Raw genomic sequence first — 19,263 nt, forward strand, 5'->3', positions numbered from 1 at the left:
CGCCTGGTATGTCAGCTCAATGTTTTTCCAAGTCCAACAGACCGGACCGGCAGTCTGAAGTTGCAAGTGGAACATTCTGGCCACAGGGGACGACAGGGACTGGGTGGCCCTTCATTAACCCTGTAAAGGGTTGTTTTAGCACATACTGGCTCAAGAAAATGATTTAAAAATATGAAAAAGTTGCAAAGTGTCTTTTAACTAATGAATGTTGATTAAAATAAGGACATTGTCCCAGAAGCCTTGGCGGAGGATGTTTCTGAATCTCAGGAAAGAACCGCCCTCTCCACGTTTTGAAAAAGAATTGCATGAGAAAGAAGGCCGAGTTATCCTCGTGCACGCTCTATTTACAAGTAGCTGCCGGCCTTGCAGCACTTCTTCTAGCAGTAATATGAAATGAATTTCTCCAAATAGCACGCTGAACTTAAGCTTACTAGTTGAGTAGAAATGCATCTCTGGGGAGACCGACCTTTGCTTTGTGCATGCAGGAAGTGAAAACTGCCCACTACCCTACGACGACGGTCTTGCGTGAATGGTTCACCAGCATGACCGACAGTCAAGCGGACCAATGGTTCAAATGATCCACCCGGAATAAAAAGATTCTCCACTATACCTTTAAACACAAACTGCCATGTTTGTTTTGGAGAAGAGGCTTTCTTCAAGTCGTTTAGAACAATTTGAAGCTGTTGAATGTTTCACAATGTGTTCAAAATTTAGATTTCTCTCTGTTTGACTGTGGCACGGTTGATTCAAAGTGATCCTTGTGCGCAGAATAACCGAACAGACATGATGCATCCACAAAATAATGAAATGTAAAAGCTGTAAACTGCAGGTCGGCATGCTTCTTTGGTCATTTTCACCCTCGAGAGTAAACAAACTCACGCCTTTAAAACACAGAAGCTCGACTGATTTATTTTCTTTTAGTTTTTGCAATAAAAACTGTAACTGATCAATGCACCAAGTGACTAACTTGTTAATGTTTAACCTAAAGTCAAGCGATGTCAGCTAAATACATAATTCATGCAGCTCTGCAGAAGTAGCTGCATTGTGGAATGGAAGAAAGGGGAAAGGGGCTTTTGAAGAGAAGGTCAGTCCCTGTCGCCTTTCCTCAGACTGGCGATAAATCCACTTACTGCCTGCTTTGCAGGAACAAGTTCCTTTATGAGTTATCTGCCACTCTAAAGAATGGTGATGTCAGATAAACTGTCCTACTTGGCCTCAGATAAGAAACGGAAATTTAAAACAGATCCCTACAGAGTCAGGTTACACCCATAAAAAACAGAAGGAACGATCTTTAAATAATAGATAAAAAGGAAGATCAGCGGGTTTTGAGCAGTACCTTTTCCGTAAGACTATGTGAAATTCTGAGTTTTGCAGGCTGGTAATGGATACGTAGGGCAGCTCGAACTCCTGCAGCTTCCGGACAACTGAGAGAAAGATGCACAGGAGACACCAGAGTAAAAAAAAACGAGGACAAGATAAAGAAGATACCATCTGGACAACCCCCAGCAGGATTAAACTTTAGGTATTTTAATGATAAAACAATCTGGGGATGTATAATCAGCATAATCTTTTTGGTCTGTGGAGAAGAAAACTAGAGGCTCAACAAATAAACAGAGAAGCTGAGCCAATTATCAGGAACTTCTCATATTAGGAGATGGAAAGTGGCTTTTTCTGACGTTATTGCACTGATCACTTAAGCGTTAATCCTGTCTGGTCCCTTCTGTGGAAAAAAACAATTGACCTTATTGTTAGATTTTGATATTTAATCCAACAAGCCAAGAAGCTGGGATTTCCCCAGACAACAGATTATTTTCAGGTTGAAATACATTTTATATGTCTGTTACTTGTTTTTTGAAACATGTGTTTGCAATATTTTTTGTATTAATTATTATGAAAGTATGACACAAAAATCAACTCCACCTACAGAACAGATAAAAACATGATAAAATTTATGTTTTCAAGACAGATTTTATATTTAGAGACTTAACATTTTCTAAGAGCCCATATTTTATATTAAAGTGATTGCAAGTTGGGTTTTTCGCATAAAAATGACTAATCAAAGTCAGATGTTAGGAATCAGAACTTAAAGGTGCATTTTGTAGAAATGAAGTGAGAATGACATCCTGTGGTAAAATCTGGTTACTGCAATCACTTTAAACAACTCTGGAGCTCCTTGTCGGCCGTCGTCAAATTACAATTGTCGGCGCTGCAGCATTAGCTCGCAGGAGACACAGCACCCCACATCCACTGATGGTAAACAGTAGTTACGTTCCTCCTTCCTTTGTTTTGAAAGGAGAAAAACGGACAATTCCCACAGCCAGCTGGACATGAAACATCCTTCCAAAATGACTGAAACATTACTCTTTTAAGATTTTCTCACTGTAAAATTCTCACTAGATTCTTACATACTGCACCTTTAAAACCAACAAATATCAAAGCTTCCTTTCCCAGGGTTTTCTGAACAGCTCTTTAGTTATTTATGCACTTAGAAGTTGACAGTTTCCTGATTTTTAACAAACTCTTTCTGCACCACCCTGATCTCATCACTTTCTTTGACTACAGATTTTTTAGAGGAACTTTGAGTTTGGGGTTTCAGACTAAATACCAACTTGTTTTGTTTCAAAGAGTTATTTGTCCTTTAGGGTCGGCCTGTTCTTCATCTGATTGATGCTCCTTGCTCTGAACTCCTAAAAGAATGTAAATATTTCTGGATTCATGTGAAACTCCGTTGACTTCACAATCTGATGGGTAACACCTGCTAGGCTCCGTAGTTTTTATACTTCATAGTACAACATTCTGAGAACGGCACTGATAATCCGAGATTTATTAAAAATGCAAAATAAACAAACAGTTCTTTTCTTCTAAACCATCGCCCTTATTAAACAAGATTTCAAAATTTAAATAAATGACTTACAAGTTAAACTTCCATCCACACCTTCTCGGACCAAGAAGAGACTGAAGTACCCCACAAGGTAATCTGGGAGGTCCAGCTTTGTTGCAACAACCTAAAAAAATAAAAAAAGGGTGAGAATTTGTTTAACAGCTGAATTCCAGTCAATTATTCCTTTCATGTGGCTTAAATATCTGAAAAATATAAAAGTAGGATTAAAACTCAGTGCACAATAAAAATAAAATGGTGATCATTTCTGAAAGCTAAAATATTCCAAAAACCTACAACTACTCAAGTCAACCCAAAAGTGTCACCGTGTTGTTGTTTGTTTTACTTTTTTACCTTTAGACTATAATAAATTATTCCATTATTACATGTAGGAAGATGACTGTACATTAACCATAACCCTCATTTTCTAATTATAAGCTAAATTACAAATTAAATTGCTGAAAGATTAAAGGAACAGACAAGTTTATCCTTTTCTTTAGTAAATAAATCAAACTGCTGAGTCTAATATCCAACTCTGAGCTTTAAAGCCGCTCGTGAGGTTAACTGCGGTTAAAAAAGCTAAACTCCACACGGGAGACCACGGGTAAACGTGATCTCTCTTTAGTTTGTATGCTGCTGTTTTTATGGTCAGCGAAGACTTAAAGCTATCGGCCAGAGGCAAAATTCGTTTGAACAGCATGTGTAAATGTGTATTAAAACCTCAGATGAAAAAGGTTTTGGGATTTTGACGGCTGAATTGTAAGAAAATCTGATGTTTGTGACTGGCGCGGGAAAAACAGAAACTAACTTCCGGTCTAAGCCCTGGGCGACGTCAGGTGACGTTTCACAAGGAGCTCTGCTGAAACCGCTATAGTAAACAACGCCTGATTCTGGTGTTTCTGCGTTAGCGTTATAGCAGAGAACAATGTGTCATCAATCAGATGTAGCTTCTGAAGTCTCTGCTAGTCACAAGGGACTGTCTCAGCTGTTATTTTCATTAAGGAGTGTGCACGTAAAGCATGCGCGCCTCGTGCACGAGCCTACTATTGAAGCTGCCATTATGCTGTTGACCTGAGGGGGCAATTGCGAGCATAAAAATTCAAAAGTCCGTAAAGTCCCTTTAAATATTTCATTTCTGTGCTCCACCGGGAGTTCTAAGCTGACGAGTTCTCAGCTGGTCTTAGCTCCATCATGTGTCCCAATATAGTTCAGTAATCTACAGATAAATAAAATAATGTGCTTACCAGTTTTACTACTCCATGTATATATTGATATAACTCCGGAAGATATATAACTAATAGCTCACCAGAATAAATCTTCCTAATGCTGGAGTAACTGCTTAGTTTGACTCGTTTGCACTAATCCAGGATAGCACAGAAGTTCTACTGGTCCATGGAGGACCCATTGTTGATACGGGGATCATCTTTTAGATTATATCTGTGTGTGTTGTAGCTTTCCCAAATGACTTGTTTTTTCCTTATCGGAGCTAACACGGTTAACAGTGTTGCTGCAGTCATGCTAACAGGACTCGGGAGTCCAGAAGTACCGGTGCGGTTCTAGATGGGTTTCTAGATGTAGGTTATTACACTCAACAAAAATATAAACGCAGCACCTTTCTTTCTGCTCCGATTTTTCCTGAGATGGACTTAAACGTCTAAAGTTCATTCCAGATACACATTATTACCATTTCTCTCAAACATTGTTCACAAATCAGTCTAAATGTGTGATAGTGAGCACTTCTGCTTTCCTGAGATAATCCATCCCACCTCACAAGTGTGCCAAATCAAGATGCTGATCCGACATAATGAGTAGCGCACAGGTGTACCTTATACTGCCCACAATAAAAGGCCACCCTGGAATGTGCAGTTTTTTGCTACATTGGGGGTCTGGGGACTCAGAACCGGTCAGTATCTGGTGTGACCACCATTTGCCTCATGCAGTGCAACACATCTTCTTCGCATAGAGTTTATCAGATTATCAATTGTGGCCTGTGGAATGTTGGTCCTCTCCTCTTCAATGGCCGTGCAAAGTTGTTGGATATTAGTGTGAACTGGTACACGCTGTCGTATACGCCGGTCAAGCACATCCCAAACATGCTCAAAGGGTGACATGTCCGGTGAGTGTGCTGGCCATGCAAGAACTGGGACATTTTCAGTTTCCAAGAATTGTGTACAGATCCTTGCAACATGGAGCTGTGCATTATCTTGCTGAAACATGAGGTGATGTTCATGGATGTACGGCACAACAATGGGCCTCAGGATCTCATCACGGTATCTCTGTGCATTCAAAATGCCATCAAAAAAATGCACCTGTGTTCTTCGTCCATAACAGATGCCTGTCCATACCATAACCCCACCACCACCATGGGCCACTCGATCCATAACACTGACATCAGCAAAGCGCTCACCCACACGGCGCCACACACGCTGTCTGCCATCTGCCCTGAACAATGTAAACCGAGATTCATCCGTGAAGAGAACACCTCTCCAACGTGCCAGACACCATCGAATGTGAGCATTTGCCCACTCAAGTCTGTTACGGCGACGAGCTGGAGTCAGGTTAAGACCCCGATGAGGACGACGAGCATGCAGTTGAGCTTTCCTGAGACGGTTTCTGACAGTTAGTGCAGAAATTGTTTGGTTATGCAAACAAATTGTTTCAGCAGCTGTCTGAGTGGCTGGTCTCAGACGATCTTGGAGGTGAACCTGCTGGATGTGGAGGTCCTGGGCTAGTGTGGTTACACGTCGTCTGCGGTTGTGAGGCCAGTTGGATGTACTGCTATATACTCTGAAACGCCTTTGGAGTCGGCTTATGGTAGAGAAATGAACATTCAATGCACAAGCAACAGATCTGGTTGACATTCCTGCTGTCAGCATGCCAATTGCACGCTTCCTCAATGCTTGTGGCATCTGTGGTATTTTGCTGTGAGACAAAACTGCACATTCCAGGGTGGCCTTTTATTGTGGGCAGTATAAGGTACACCTGTGCACTACTCGTGATGTCGATCAGCATCTTGATGTGGCACACCTGTAAGGTGGGATGGATTATCTCAGCAAAGCAGAAGTGCTCACTATCACACATTTAGACTGATTTGTGAACAATGTTTGAGAGAAATGGAATTAATTTTAGATATTTAAGTCCATCTCATGAAAAATCGGAGCAGAAATAAAGGTGTCGCGTTTATATTTTTGTTGAGTGTATTTTACATCAGACTTATGTTATTTAAAAATGCGTGTAGGACGCGGACATTTGGCTCAGACCTTTTGCTGCAGCTGTAAACACAATTTTCTGTAATAATTAAGAGCACAAAAGTAAACAAAATATGGTTATTCACAATACTAGCAACAGCAGCTACCTTGTTTTACATGCTGGAGTGACGTAGGCGGAACACAGTTCTTCACTCTCTGGAGGAGAGGATTTAGGTTTTCTGTAATGATTTATGACAAAATTCCTTAACAAAATGAAAAACTGAACCCAGTTCATATTTATATAGCTGGTAAAGTGTAGTTTTACTGAATTTCTACAGTTTTAATGCCGAGTAGGGTTGTCACGGTGTGAAAATGTAACCTCACGGTTATTGTGACCAAAATTATCACGGTTTTCGGTATTATCACGGTATTTTTTTAAATGTGTTACATTTTCAGACAATTAAATAAACCCTGTATGTCAGGAAATATTGTCCTTAGTTTGTGTCAAAATTTTGCCTAAAATGTGTTATTTTGTAATTATGTTGTTTATTTGTTTACATTTTTTCCCTTTAGTCTTTAAAATACCAATATTTGCCCATAACTTCTTATTTTATGTCTGTTTGATGTCATCATTTTAAAAATATTAGACCAGATGATACTCAGTACTCAAGTAGCCTTCTAATCAGGTACTTTTTTACCCTTACTTGAGTAATAAACCGTATATCAGGAAAATATCGTCCTCAGTTTGTGTCCTTCCAGTGAGCTTTGCAGATGTGGGAAAATGTCATCAGGCAGTAATCATTCTTAAATTCATAATTATTCTCGGAGAGAGACCAACTCTTATCTGCCCCTGGGAGCCCCGTAATGCATGGCGTCATTTCAACATGGGGGTGTCCATGACACGGTTTATATGCAGGTAGCGGCGCTGCGGCTGCTTTATATAGCGACTCGTTGCATTCTCCCTCAACCCAAATCCTCGGATCATACATTTTAGCTAAAACGCTAACGTTAGCTTGCCTTGCGTTGACTGTAGAGTTGTGGGTGATGGTCACGCAGATGTGTCATGAGATTTGAAGAGTTGCTGCCTTTCAGACACTTTTTCTGCACGTGCTGCAAACAGGATCGCCGTCTTCTATCAACTGTCCCTCGGCATTCTTCACATATCCAAAAGATGCCCGTACTTCCCACTTTGTCTTCTTTGAGGGATAAAAAATGTCCTCCTGAGCGCTGCCGTCTCCTCCTTTGGCCATTATTTCAGCTTTAGCTTCAAGAAAGTTTTGGTCGTAAACAACAAAGTGCGCATGTGCCACCGGCAACTTCAGCAGATGATACGGTGGCTGGTAAGGGTCACCGCGCCTACACCGCAGCCACGGTAATCCACCGAGATAATATAGTTTTTTTAAAAACAAGACGGTTATTATTATCGTCAACCTTTTACCGGGGTTTACCGCTACAACGGTTACCGTGACATCCCAAGTCTGGCCAATCATGTGCTAATGCAGATAGGACTGGACAAGACCTTGAGTTTATCAAAGATAATCATTTATTTTCAAACAGGACACAAGACCCCGTAATGTGCATCGATGTAAATATACAACCAGTGTAATTCAAGAGTAACGCAGGCTTTTCGCCAGATGCGTAAATCCGCCGTAACGTAACACGTTTTTCCATCAACCTCAGCGGTGCGTCCCTTCCTACCTGAAGCATTTCAGATGCGGTACATCTATATGCTATATAAGCTGCTATATGTTTTGTATATTATTAGCGATATTTACCTGTTTAATATCTTATTGTTAGGGATGTTTTTTTGTTTTTGTTATTGTTGTGCATCTGCACTTTATGCTAATGTCTACGCATGAGACAGTGTGAAACATTATTTCAATTCCTTTGTATGGCAAGCACATTCGAAGAAATTGACAAATAAAGTATTCTATTCTATTACAGCAGCGAAAGCATTCCACACAGTTGGTCCGGAGAGGTCACGAAATCACCAAAGAATTATAAAATCACACGTGAGTTCGCCAGTTCACGTGACAACAAGCGAGGAGGAAGAGGGCAGCATGTATCCAAAAAGGTCTGTGGTTCATTTTCTGTTCTTTTTATCTCAGCAACAGGTCACAGGTAAGGATATTTGTTTTACTAGTTAAGCAACTGAAAAAATGCACATCTTCTGTTTTTAAAGTTTTCAAATATTTTACACTGCTTGTGTCTTTCCCGTCTACTCTTCCCATCTACGTTTTCCCGTCTACGCTTCTCAAATGCTTCCAAGACACGCCACTCCGTACCAGGTGGGAACATCCATCGGCTACAGCAGCTACTAGCTGCGTATTACGCTTCGTTGATGTTAGGGGTGTGCCATCTTAGGTACCGCTCCACTAATTTGAGTCCTTCAATTCGATTATCAAAGAAATATGATTACCACCATTTTTTATGCATTTTTTTTCCACTGTTTAGGTTTTTTTGTCATGTCATACCTTTGAAATCTCTCTCCCTAGATGTACATAATGCTTACAAGAAGTTATATTATTTATATTGTTATAATATTTATTTATTAGTCTGTTTTGTTGTGAATGCCATTCACTTTAGCACCAGAGGCTTTTACTTCTTCCCATGTCGGTTTGTTTTGTTTGTGCACCGACTTTTGGCTCACAGGCCTGACGTCTGGATTCTCCTTCAGCTTTGACTAGAAAGATCTGTTCAAGTAAACATGACTTCATTTGATTTATGGCTCTTGTGGGAGTCAGCAGCAATATTACTCGCCTGAAGGAAATCCCAGCTATCTGCCTGATGTGAAATGAAGCGCACAGCTCAACAGCACTTGCAGCTAAAAGCTAAAGATGATGAATGATCCCTGTTTTACGATTTGTTCCAAACCATCCATTAACAAAAGTTAAATGTTTTGGTAACAATCGCTGCCCTTACATCAAGAACATCCTCCGTCTGATCTGAAGTCAGAATGTTGACGGTGACCTTCTGACCACTGGAGAGCCAGATGTCCAGTGTGACCTCCTCTGTGGGAACATGCTGGGTGTCCTGTGGGAGCAACACAAAACAAACCACAACTTAATTCATCTTCATGGACGATCGGGGTGTTTTCGTTCCTATCAGAGGATAACACTGCTGAAACAAAAGTGGTGGAAATACTGTGAGTTGGTGACAGCTGGGATGCATTTCTAATGAATAACCCTCTGCACTTTATAAAGCAGCTTCATTACTCAAAAACGGTTTAGAAAGTGCAAAAAAGCTAGAGATTTCTCTGAGACCAACATGAACTGGTGCAGAGTAGCCTAGAATCTAGACTGGGTTACTCAGGCCTGGAGGGCCGGTATCCAGCATGCTTTAGCGGTTTCTCTGCTTCAACACGCTTGATTCAGTTGAATCACCTGTGCAGCAGCTCATCAGGCTCTGCAGAAGGCTGTTAATCGGCTGCTGAGTTAAAACTAAAACGTGCTGGATGTTGGCCCTCCAGACCCGGGATTGAATACCCTTGATCTAGACTGTCAGTTTGCCGAAGCAAAAGGATGATCTAGCCAAGCTCCATTGGAACTTCCACAGTGTGGTACCGGTCCAATCACAATGCTCTGTTTGGTGGGCGAGATGTTGCATCTTTTTGGACAGTGTATGGCAGACAGCCCCGTCACTGACATCCTTAGCAGTCCAATCATAGCACTGCGCTCTATTAGTTCAGTGGGCCAATCACAACGCTCTATCAGCCAGGTGGGCGGGATGTTACTGCAACTAAGCAAAACCAAGATGGTGACGGCTCTGTAGCGGTCCAATCACAGCACTCTATTGGCGTGCGGGATGTTCCTGTAAAAACTAAGATGGCGACGGCTCATTTGAAACGGCTTCGGCATCAACTTTGCGCTATTTGGGCTTTTCTTTAAGTCAAGAGCAGACTGATGTACTTACATTTATTTAAAAAAGGATGTTTGTGTCTTTTTGATGGAGCGGACTTCCCCGTTGACTGACATCAGTAGCGGTGAGTAGGTCACGTTGTTTGTTATCCAATAGCACGCAAAAACCATAGATCCCGCCCAACAAATTAGAGCTGTCAGTGGACCATGGCCAGACTACATATATTCACATACAGGATGGCTTGTCAGGCTGGGTGCGGAGGAGTCATCAAGTAGATTTTGTGTCTATTTAATCATCTTAAAAGCTGCATGGTCCATAAAATAGAAGGGACAGGTGGAGTCTAGTTTTTCCACAACCCCCCATAAAATTAGGTAAAGAGACGAGTGCATTTGCTATCCTGTTGCATTTTAAATAAAATCTCAGAAAACTGCAAATTTGTCAAAAAGTATCCTAATGTTTTCTATAAGGTTCAGTAATAAGGTGTCATTCACTAAAACCAAACTGTTCCCATTTCTGATACATATTTGATGCTGTCAAGCCTGCTGATGCTTGAAATCTGTAAGAAACACCATTAATGCTGAGATTTTTAAAATAAAAACAGGAGAATGACTCCTGTTCGTTTGTCCCTGGGCAGCCTCTTGCCACCTTCTACATTATCCCTCATCCAGCTTGTTCCCTTCGTGGGGGGTCTGACCGAGCAGCCCATCCACCTAAAGTGCAGATGAAACGCCAGCAGTGGGGGGGATGTCAGCTCGTTCTCAGCACATGCAGTCCTCGCTGCATGGTTGGGGATGTTTTCAAGCACCAAGTCTAAAGTGCGTAATGTGGGAGGAGGAGAACGGCTGGATGAATCTGTCACTTCGTCACACTGATCCCCCATGAGGGGCTGAACATCGACTCTGGAGCCTCGTAAGCATTTAGAATACGTTTGTGCTGGATTGTCCTTTAGCTAGAGGGCTTTTTGACTAATTATGCAAGGATGACTCATGACCCTGTTTTGTTTTCGGAGTTATGACATAATAGCTCAAAAGCATCTGACTCACACAAGTATGAGGATGTGTTTGCCAGAGTGTTAAACTTTACCTCAGACGTCTACCTAGCAGCTTACAAGCTGCAATAATGTGACGTGAGTTGAGGAGCTGGTGTGGGTGAAACAGATGAAAAGATGAAGTGAATGCTAACCTGCTGAGCTTTCCTTAGGAAGCTGTTGAACAAGTCACTGCTCCCAAGCAGAGGATGCTGACGCACTGCAAAAACAGAGAGGCTCCATGAAATTAAAGCAAACTGTTATTGAACAAAATCTCCTTTAGAGGTACCAACTAAGGTTGGGCGATTGAACATATTTATCGACTAGTGGTGATAGTTCGAGCCCCTTGGTAATCATTTTTTATTGGCAGTATTTTCTTGGCCTATGAATCAGTGCTTTTTTGCAACATATTTACAGCCATTATTAGTAAACCAACATTCTTGTGACTTCAGTAATTCATGGAAATCAAGGATACAACCACTACTGTGGTGGTGGAGATACTGTGAGCTGGTGAAAACTAGGAGACTGTAACACTTTGTCTCAACCTCAGAAATTTCAAAATAAAAGTCTAATTCGCCATTCAAAGCCTCACATCATTGTCAAAATAGAGCCATCCGGAAGAAACAGCCGTTTTACATCAACAGAAGTCCAATTAAAGTACTCTAATAACACAGATGACACGTCTCATGTTCCCAATTCAACAAATGTTATGGTTAATGTCCGTTCAGATGCGTTTCTCTCGCCACCAACATCCTACTTCATCCAACAGGGAAAGTGTTACCCTCTCTCATGGGGCACAATCATCAGCTAATGGCCCTTTTGTCACGTGTGTAGCTTGAACCAATGGTGACCCGCTATATCCAAAGGCAATCTAAAGTGGACCCTTTGTGACCCGTTTCTGCAAACTGAGCAAGAATGATTGTGATTGGTGGATCACTTCGTGCAGTTTGCCCACAAAACATCTAAATGTCGCCAACTGAAATACATCACCCGGCTTATCACCCAACCATAGTACCATCTTTCTATTACAACTGTGTGTGTGTGTGTGTGTGTGTGTGTGTGTGTGTGTTTTTCAGGATGCAAGCTAGTTTGCTTTTCCAAAGTTTGCACCAAGGACGTCACATGAGGTCTTGTTTATACCGTTTGCTTTTCTATAACTATGCACAAAGCCATGATGTAACTGAGCAAACTTGTGGCAATGAACACGTGTGTGTGTGTGTGTGTGTGTGTGTGTGTGTGTGTGTGTGTGTGTGTGTGTGTGTGTGTGTGTGTGTGTGTTTGTGTGTGTGTGTGTTTCTGCTTCCAGACCATGAGCAAATAAACACTCACACAACACGTCTTTGTTCCGCTATAACTGCCCGGTGCTTGAGAGGATTAAAACAAACACTTCACACCGCTGCCAGTTCCAGTTCTTCTTCTCTAAATGTGTTAAATTCTCAGTTAACTGTTTAAAGAGTCAGGATAACACACACCAGCCTAACTAAACAAATGTATTCTACATGAGCAACTGGTTTATGAGAAACGTCCAATAAAACATGTCACAGTGTGTGTTTACTGACAAGAAATGACTGTAAGCACCACAAGGATGTGTTTTTCAGGTTTTAGGATTTCCTTCAGACAGAATATTTTCATCAGATAATGACTTTTTAATATGCATGTATGACTTTCTTAATTCTAAGTATTATGGCAGGACTCAACAGAAACTCATTCTTGTGATTACTGCACTCAAGAACTTTAAGGAAAGTACATTTGTGCTGTGAAACTACATGTCCTAATCTTTACTGAAATGTTTGTACAGCTTTATTGTTTTAATAATTAAAAACATGTGATCTTTAATTTAGAAGACTATTTCCTTTAAGCATCAATATATGCATGACTTTACTCGGGTCTGGTATCAAATCCTCATCTAATGTAGAAAAAGATGAACTGAGTAACTTACCAGCCTGCATGTATTTCTCCAGCTGTTCTCGTCTCTGCTCGACCTCAGCGGGGGTCAGTGTGAAGATCTTCTTTGGGGGGAACGAGGGCACCACGTTGCTGCCATATTCTTTTTTTATCTGTTCAACCACAAGTGCAAACAAAAAATACTTTAAAAGACAGAAAGTCTGTGTTTCATGTGTTTTTTGAAGAAATAAATAGTTATAAATATAGATATTATACTATATATTTGTAGATTTACTGCTAAACGGCCTCATTTTGGAGAAATGCTGGGGGACTCAATCCCGGGTCCTGGAGAGCGTGTATCCAGCAGGTTTTAGTTTTAACCTGCTTCAACACAACTCATTTCAATCAGCAGGTGATTAACAGGCTTCTGCAGAGCCTGATGAACTGCTGCACAAGCGATTCAACCACTGAATCTAGTGTGTTGGAGCAGAGAAACCACTAAAACGTGCTGGATACCGGCCCTCCAGGACCAGAATTAATACCCGTCCTACAGGACTGATGAGTAACAGCTAGTCAGAGCACAGACACAAACAGTTATTTTAACAGTTGTGGGCGACGGTGGCACAGGAGTTAAGTGCTCGCCCCGTAATCGGAAGGTTGCAGGTTCGAGCCCCGCTCAGCCTGTCGCTGTTGTTGTGTCCTTGGGCAAGACACTTAACCCACGTTGCCTGCTGGTGGTGGTCGGAGGGACCGGTGGCGCCAGTGCTCGGCAGCCTCGCCTCTGTCAGTGTGCCCCAGGGCAGCTGTGGCTACATCGTAGCTCATCCCCACCAGTGTGTAAATGTGTGTGTGAATGGGTGAATGACTGATTGTGTTGTAAAGCGCCTTGGGGGGTTCCAGGACTCTAGAAGGCACTATATCAAATACAGGCCATTTACCATTTTATCGCTTACGTAAAATTTCAAAGTGATTCATTTGAAAACTTTTAGTAGCTTGTGATATTTACTCATATAAATAACCACATAATTCTATGCAAACATCTAATGTATGTGAAAGTAACAGCAGCCTTGTATTACCCTTAACGTTTATAGGATAACAGGAACACCCTTTGGCCTTGACTGCACTTGACTAGCTGTTAGCTAGTGGTGTACCGGGATGCCTAAAATCCTGATTTGCTACGTATTTTGGTTTTAATGTCACAGTGGGAGAACAACGTGAAAAGAAGGTTATCTTTTGTGTATATGGGCACTGCTTTATTTTCTTTTAAAAGAAAACTTTGTCTGCTGTAAATTCTCTAACTACCTATTCTCAGATGAGCGACAGCACATATGTTGAAGTATGACTGTCCAATTTCACAGCAGTTGACTTCCCGGTCAATGTCCACCGGGGTGGCCTAGTCTTTCTAAGGATGCTAAATTTGGACCGCGTGAGAACTCTGTACGTGTCTGTCCCATATTGAACATCCTGAAGTACCAGTAATTCCAAATGTGTGTACTAGAGGCCCACCGATAAAATCGGCCGGCCGCTATATTAAAATTTTTCTATACCGGCAGAAATTATTTTTAAAAGTCGATAAATAAAATCAGGCACCTGTGTGGCCAACTGCCGCCACTACTAGACTGAAGAAAGGACCCAAAGGACCCCAACATACCGTGAGCGAGCCCACTCAACAGCGCTGTGCTCCAGCTCACCTATAAATGGTAAGATTTCTTTCCTCATCTTTACAAGAACATGCAATGTTGATTAGCTTTTAAAATGTATTTATCGAGTGGTCATCAAACTCGTCACATAATTCGTTTAGCATTCTAGTACTAGGCTTGAAACATGTTAGCTTCAGATGCTAGTTTGTTTAGCACTCCGCTCAGGAACAAAGGCAAGCGCAAGTGTGATTAAATTTACTGGGGTTTGTTAGTTAAACCAAGTGAGCCAGCCCACTCAACAGTGCTGTGCTCCAGCTCACCTATAAATGGTAAGATTTATATATATATATAAAGCCGATTAGTAAGGCATATATATATATATATATATATGTTGAGGGTCTGACCTCATGAGGAAATTACTATGCAGTGATTTTCTCCAAAATGACTGTGCTTAAATTGCTCTGAAAAGCAAATAATCACATCAGAGCCAAGAAACTTCATTTCCCATGATGCTTTGCACACGGAAGCATTGGGATGATGTCACCGCCTAATACCAGAAACACGTTCTGCGCATGTGCGGGAGGCGGGAGCTTGGAGCTTTCCCGCGACTTCAAAGACTATAAATCATGAATGAGACAAAGAAACCTCGTTCTTTTGCCCAGGATACCTGGCGGTGAGGACACGCTTGTCGAACGCTCCGACTTCTTTGAGCACGCGGAAGCTCTAAGAGCCAAGTTGAGCCCACGGGACCGCTGATCTGCTCGTTTCTGCTCCCCTCCAGCTGATGTTTGAGGACACAGAACCAGCGGAGGGAAACAACAACTCCATCCAGCTCTCAGAAACGCTGTAAGTTGTCAAACTCAGCCCAAAAGGAACTTCGTTTTCTTTGTGTCCAGCCGTGGAGAAACACTCGTGGAGCCAAACAACGGAGAAAGCATCAAACCGGCGGATGACGCTGAAAACTGCGGAGAAACACGGAGAACCGTCAAATCAAAAGGGGGAGGGACGCCTCGCTCTTTTGGTGATCAGAAAACTCATTTTTCTCTCATTCTTTTCTTCTCCCGTTTCCTCTATAGTCCAGAATAAGCAATAAAACCGCGCTATTGCTTAAAAAAGTAGCTTCGTGTTTTCCTCTTTCGTTCCAAATTCGTCCTTCGGGTCATTTTGAAAGAATAAACTGCTTATTAATCATTGTTTGGTATCTTTAAATGTTCGGCCATGGCCAGGCTGATAAACTAAGGATATTAACTCGTGATTAATCTTTTGTGTTGTTGCATGATCCTTTGAAATGTTTTGAGTGATTTAAGGTTAAGTTACTACTGATTCTAAGTGCTTTGGAAGTTAAAGTGCAAGTTGCCACCCACACTTTAGCCAGACAAAGGAGTCAGCCATCTTGTATTCAAGACTCCATTTTGAATCCATACACACGCACACACACTACTCCTTTGTGAGAACAAAGGACCCCATTCATACATCCTACATACACACAAAACACCTTGAACATTATTTTGAATATACATCCTTTTATTATATCACATGGTTATTATTCATTTATGCCACTGTTTATTCATTTGACAAATTGTTAATTAAACGTTATAAAATTCAGATTTTCGTGTCCAGTAGCTTTGTTGTGTCGAAGAGAAGTCTCTGCTCCAAGGATTCTACGAACTTCAAGAAAGACTGATAAGAGTTTTGGATTCAATTTTTCCCCGGTAAAAGGGGAATGGTGCCCCGTATATCTAAGAATATCTTAATTAATTAATAAATCAGTAAATATTCCCATATTTACAGAATTTATTGAAGAATCCAAAAGTAAGTTGAAGCTTACTAATTGTTCGCTCCTAATAACCCCAACATTTTATATATATATATATATATATATATATATATATATATATATATATATATATATATATATCAATCTTTAGGCGATGTATGTATATATGCCTTACTAATCGGCTTTAGAAATCGATCATCGGCAACAAAATTCTTTAAAAATTGGTATTGGCCTTAAAAAAACCCATATGGGTTGCCCTCTAATGTGTACCATTACACCCCTACCGTTAGCTCATTAGTCCAGCAGCATGTTAATGCGATAGAGAGCCTAACCCCAAAATTCCACTATCTCCGCTCCACTCCGGCACGAACTCCGCAGCAAAAACGGTCCTGTTGTAGTCCATCAGAGCTGTTCTGCTACTGCGGCTGTGCGGTGCAGTGCACCGCCCTCCATTCCGCCATCCGGCAAACATAGGATCGATTCTATTTTTGCCGGAACACCTCCGCAGTCAATGGACAGGAATCACAACCACCCAACAGGAAAGGGAGCAAGCACAGCTTCCGTTATTTCACAATAAATCGATAAACAAAAAGCATTTTTTGTTTCATATGCACAGGTTTAACAACTTTTAACAACTATCAATGGCGGCTGAACTTTAAATGCACAAAAATAAGCCATAAATACAGTTTCCACTATCAAAGCAGTCACCCTTTGTTGATCCAAACACTGCTGATCTCTCAACACAAATGATGGGCAGATTAAAGTTCATTTCGATGCTTCTCCCACACAACGGGTGTTTGGATCTAACTTCCGCGTTTATTGCTCGGACTGTATCGCAAGATCTCGAAAATCCCGCGCATGCCTGTTTGCACACCTCAGGTCTCCGCACCGGAGCGGAGCCGTTGTAGAGCGGGTACAGTATAATTTGAGTTCGGAAGCGAGCGGCAGTGGAGGGCGGGGGCGGAGCGGAGATAGTGGAATTTTGGGGCAAGTCTCCCACCTTTCCGGTCGGCTCATGGGTCCCCAGAAAAACAAAAAATGAGTGCACGTGAATGGGGCTAAAAGAGTTAATTTGTAATCCGCTTTGCCTTAGGCCCTCGATCGCACATATGTTGTACTTCTATTTAAATGAAATCTAATGATGGGTGTTTCAACCACGCCTGTCACGTAGTTTGAGATTTATCAGCTTGTAAAAGTTCATAATTAGCATGACTACAAATCAGAAATTGGCACGTCGCATATCTGTCACCACAGGATCTCCTCTTCCCTAGCGTAGCTGCTACTTACCACATGGCCAGATTTATGGTGGATCTTTCCTTCTGAAGGAAGGATTTGAGGTTCCCTGAACTTACAGCCATTTTTCTCCCGTTTTCTTCGTGTCTGGTTCGATGACGTCACTTTCGTGCTGCGCATTTGTAATCCCGGACTTATTTTCAGACATAAAACCTAAAATAACAATCCCTTGTTCGAAAATGAGCACTTTCTTGGTATCAAAATGCATCTTAAAAATTCACGGACATCACATGTGAAATCCATGGCACATAACAAGTGGAATAAGAAAATTGCGTTTTTAGCCCTAATTGACTTGCATTCATTTTTTTCGTTTTTCTGGGGACCGGGGAAGTAGATGAGTGTGAGTTTCACTTCCTATTTTTCTGAACAGAGGCCATTCAAGAAGCCGTCTACAATGACTCATCATTTATACATTTGTGTTTTCAGATTCATCAGATCCTTGAATCCACTTTAACCCGTTGACTTCTACAGAAAGGTCTCAGTCTGTTTGATAAGGATGTGGGTTCTTCGTTGTAAGAGATCTATTCAGGTTGTTTGGGATGAATCATGGGTTTATTTTAAGCCCAGTTTCAGATGGTTTAGTTTCCACGCATTCCTCACACACATACACACATCTGGAATCCCGAATGTGCTTCCAAGTTTACTTGATCGTCCAGCTTTCTTGACTCACTACTACCCACCTTCTTACCACCTGACAGCTGTTGCTTTGTTCAGTGGAAGTAAACGAAAACTAAATCTCAAATCTGGGATAATGGAGTGTTGCTTCAGGCAAAAGCTGCACATCGTCCCAATATTACAGACACATTCTCCTACAGTAAGAAGACACAGAACCTGCATGGATGACTTCATGGCAGCGGTATGTCTAACATCAACATGCTGCCTGTCGCAGCTCTAGTTAGAGGAATCTGCTCTCATCGCTGTCCCCAACAAGCCAGTTACATATTCATCAGACAAGCCGGTAGCTTTTTGAGCTCATGCTGCTTTAAACAGGACTCACAATCCAGCAGAGGCGTGGTTTTGCTGGAAATGTTACCGTCGGACAATAAAACTTTATATTTTCTCAGCAACAACAACCGTGCAGCACGTGCACTTATGTGTTTCAGGGTCATGCATGCACCACAGGAAGCCCTTTGGGGTTGATGCTTAAACATTTGTCTCCTGCACCCTGTTGCCAGGCAACGGCAACTGTCAGAACAGATAACACGGATCGAAGGATAAAGATGGCAAAGTTTAGCTCATGCTTGCTTATTTATGACTGGAAATAGAAGACTGGGAGAATCTAGAATTGCATTTTGAAGCACGGTCAATGTGGATGGCGCACAAATCGATCATCTGTGGGCAAAGCAATGCTTCCTCTGCATCAAAAAAAAAAAGGTTAATGTACAAGAGGTGCTTTCTTGCATGTTAATTTTCAACCACAGCATTGCAGAAAACAAGTTCATCCTCACTACACTAACTGCGTCTTTACAGCTCTATAAAAACAATCTGGGTTTGTGTAAAGCGTCGCTCCGGTGCAGGTTTAAAACAAAACTTAAGACCATGAAAGTTTAACATTTTCCAAAAACACTTTTTTCAGATTAGGTTATTTCGTCCCAAGGTGGTGAAAGAAAACAAAAAGCCAAGAACATTCCTTTCTTATGGCACACACCGATCCACAACTCATCTGTTTTACAGGCAGTGGTATTCAGGAATAAGTGCACAAGGCCAACATGGTGGAG

General features: G+C 41.5%; 1 protein-coding gene across 1 annotated transcript in view; it reads right to left on the bottom strand.

The window, feature by feature from the left end:
* Positions 1 to 19,263, bottom strand: part of snx17 (sorting nexin 17) — a 31,651-nt gene that overhangs the window by 7,737 nt on the left and 4,651 nt on the right. The window contains exons 3-7 of the mRNA XM_015947151.3: positions 12,891 to 13,008; positions 11,107 to 11,171; positions 8,989 to 9,099; positions 2,915 to 3,005; positions 1,337 to 1,424 (exon numbers count right to left, since the gene is read on the bottom strand). Of these exons, the coding sequence (XP_015802637.3) occupies positions 1,337 to 1,424; positions 2,915 to 3,005; positions 8,989 to 9,099; positions 11,107 to 11,171; positions 12,891 to 13,008 (473 nt within the window). The remainder of the gene's footprint in view (positions 1 to 1,336; positions 1,425 to 2,914; positions 3,006 to 8,988; positions 9,100 to 11,106; positions 11,172 to 12,890; positions 13,009 to 19,263) is intronic.

Source organism: Nothobranchius furzeri, chromosome 2, assembly GCF_043380555.1.
Source record: "Nothobranchius furzeri strain GRZ-AD chromosome 2, NfurGRZ-RIMD1, whole genome shotgun sequence".
In the NCBI taxonomy this organism is placed as follows: domain Eukaryota; kingdom Metazoa; phylum Chordata; class Actinopteri; order Cyprinodontiformes; family Nothobranchiidae; genus Nothobranchius; species Nothobranchius furzeri.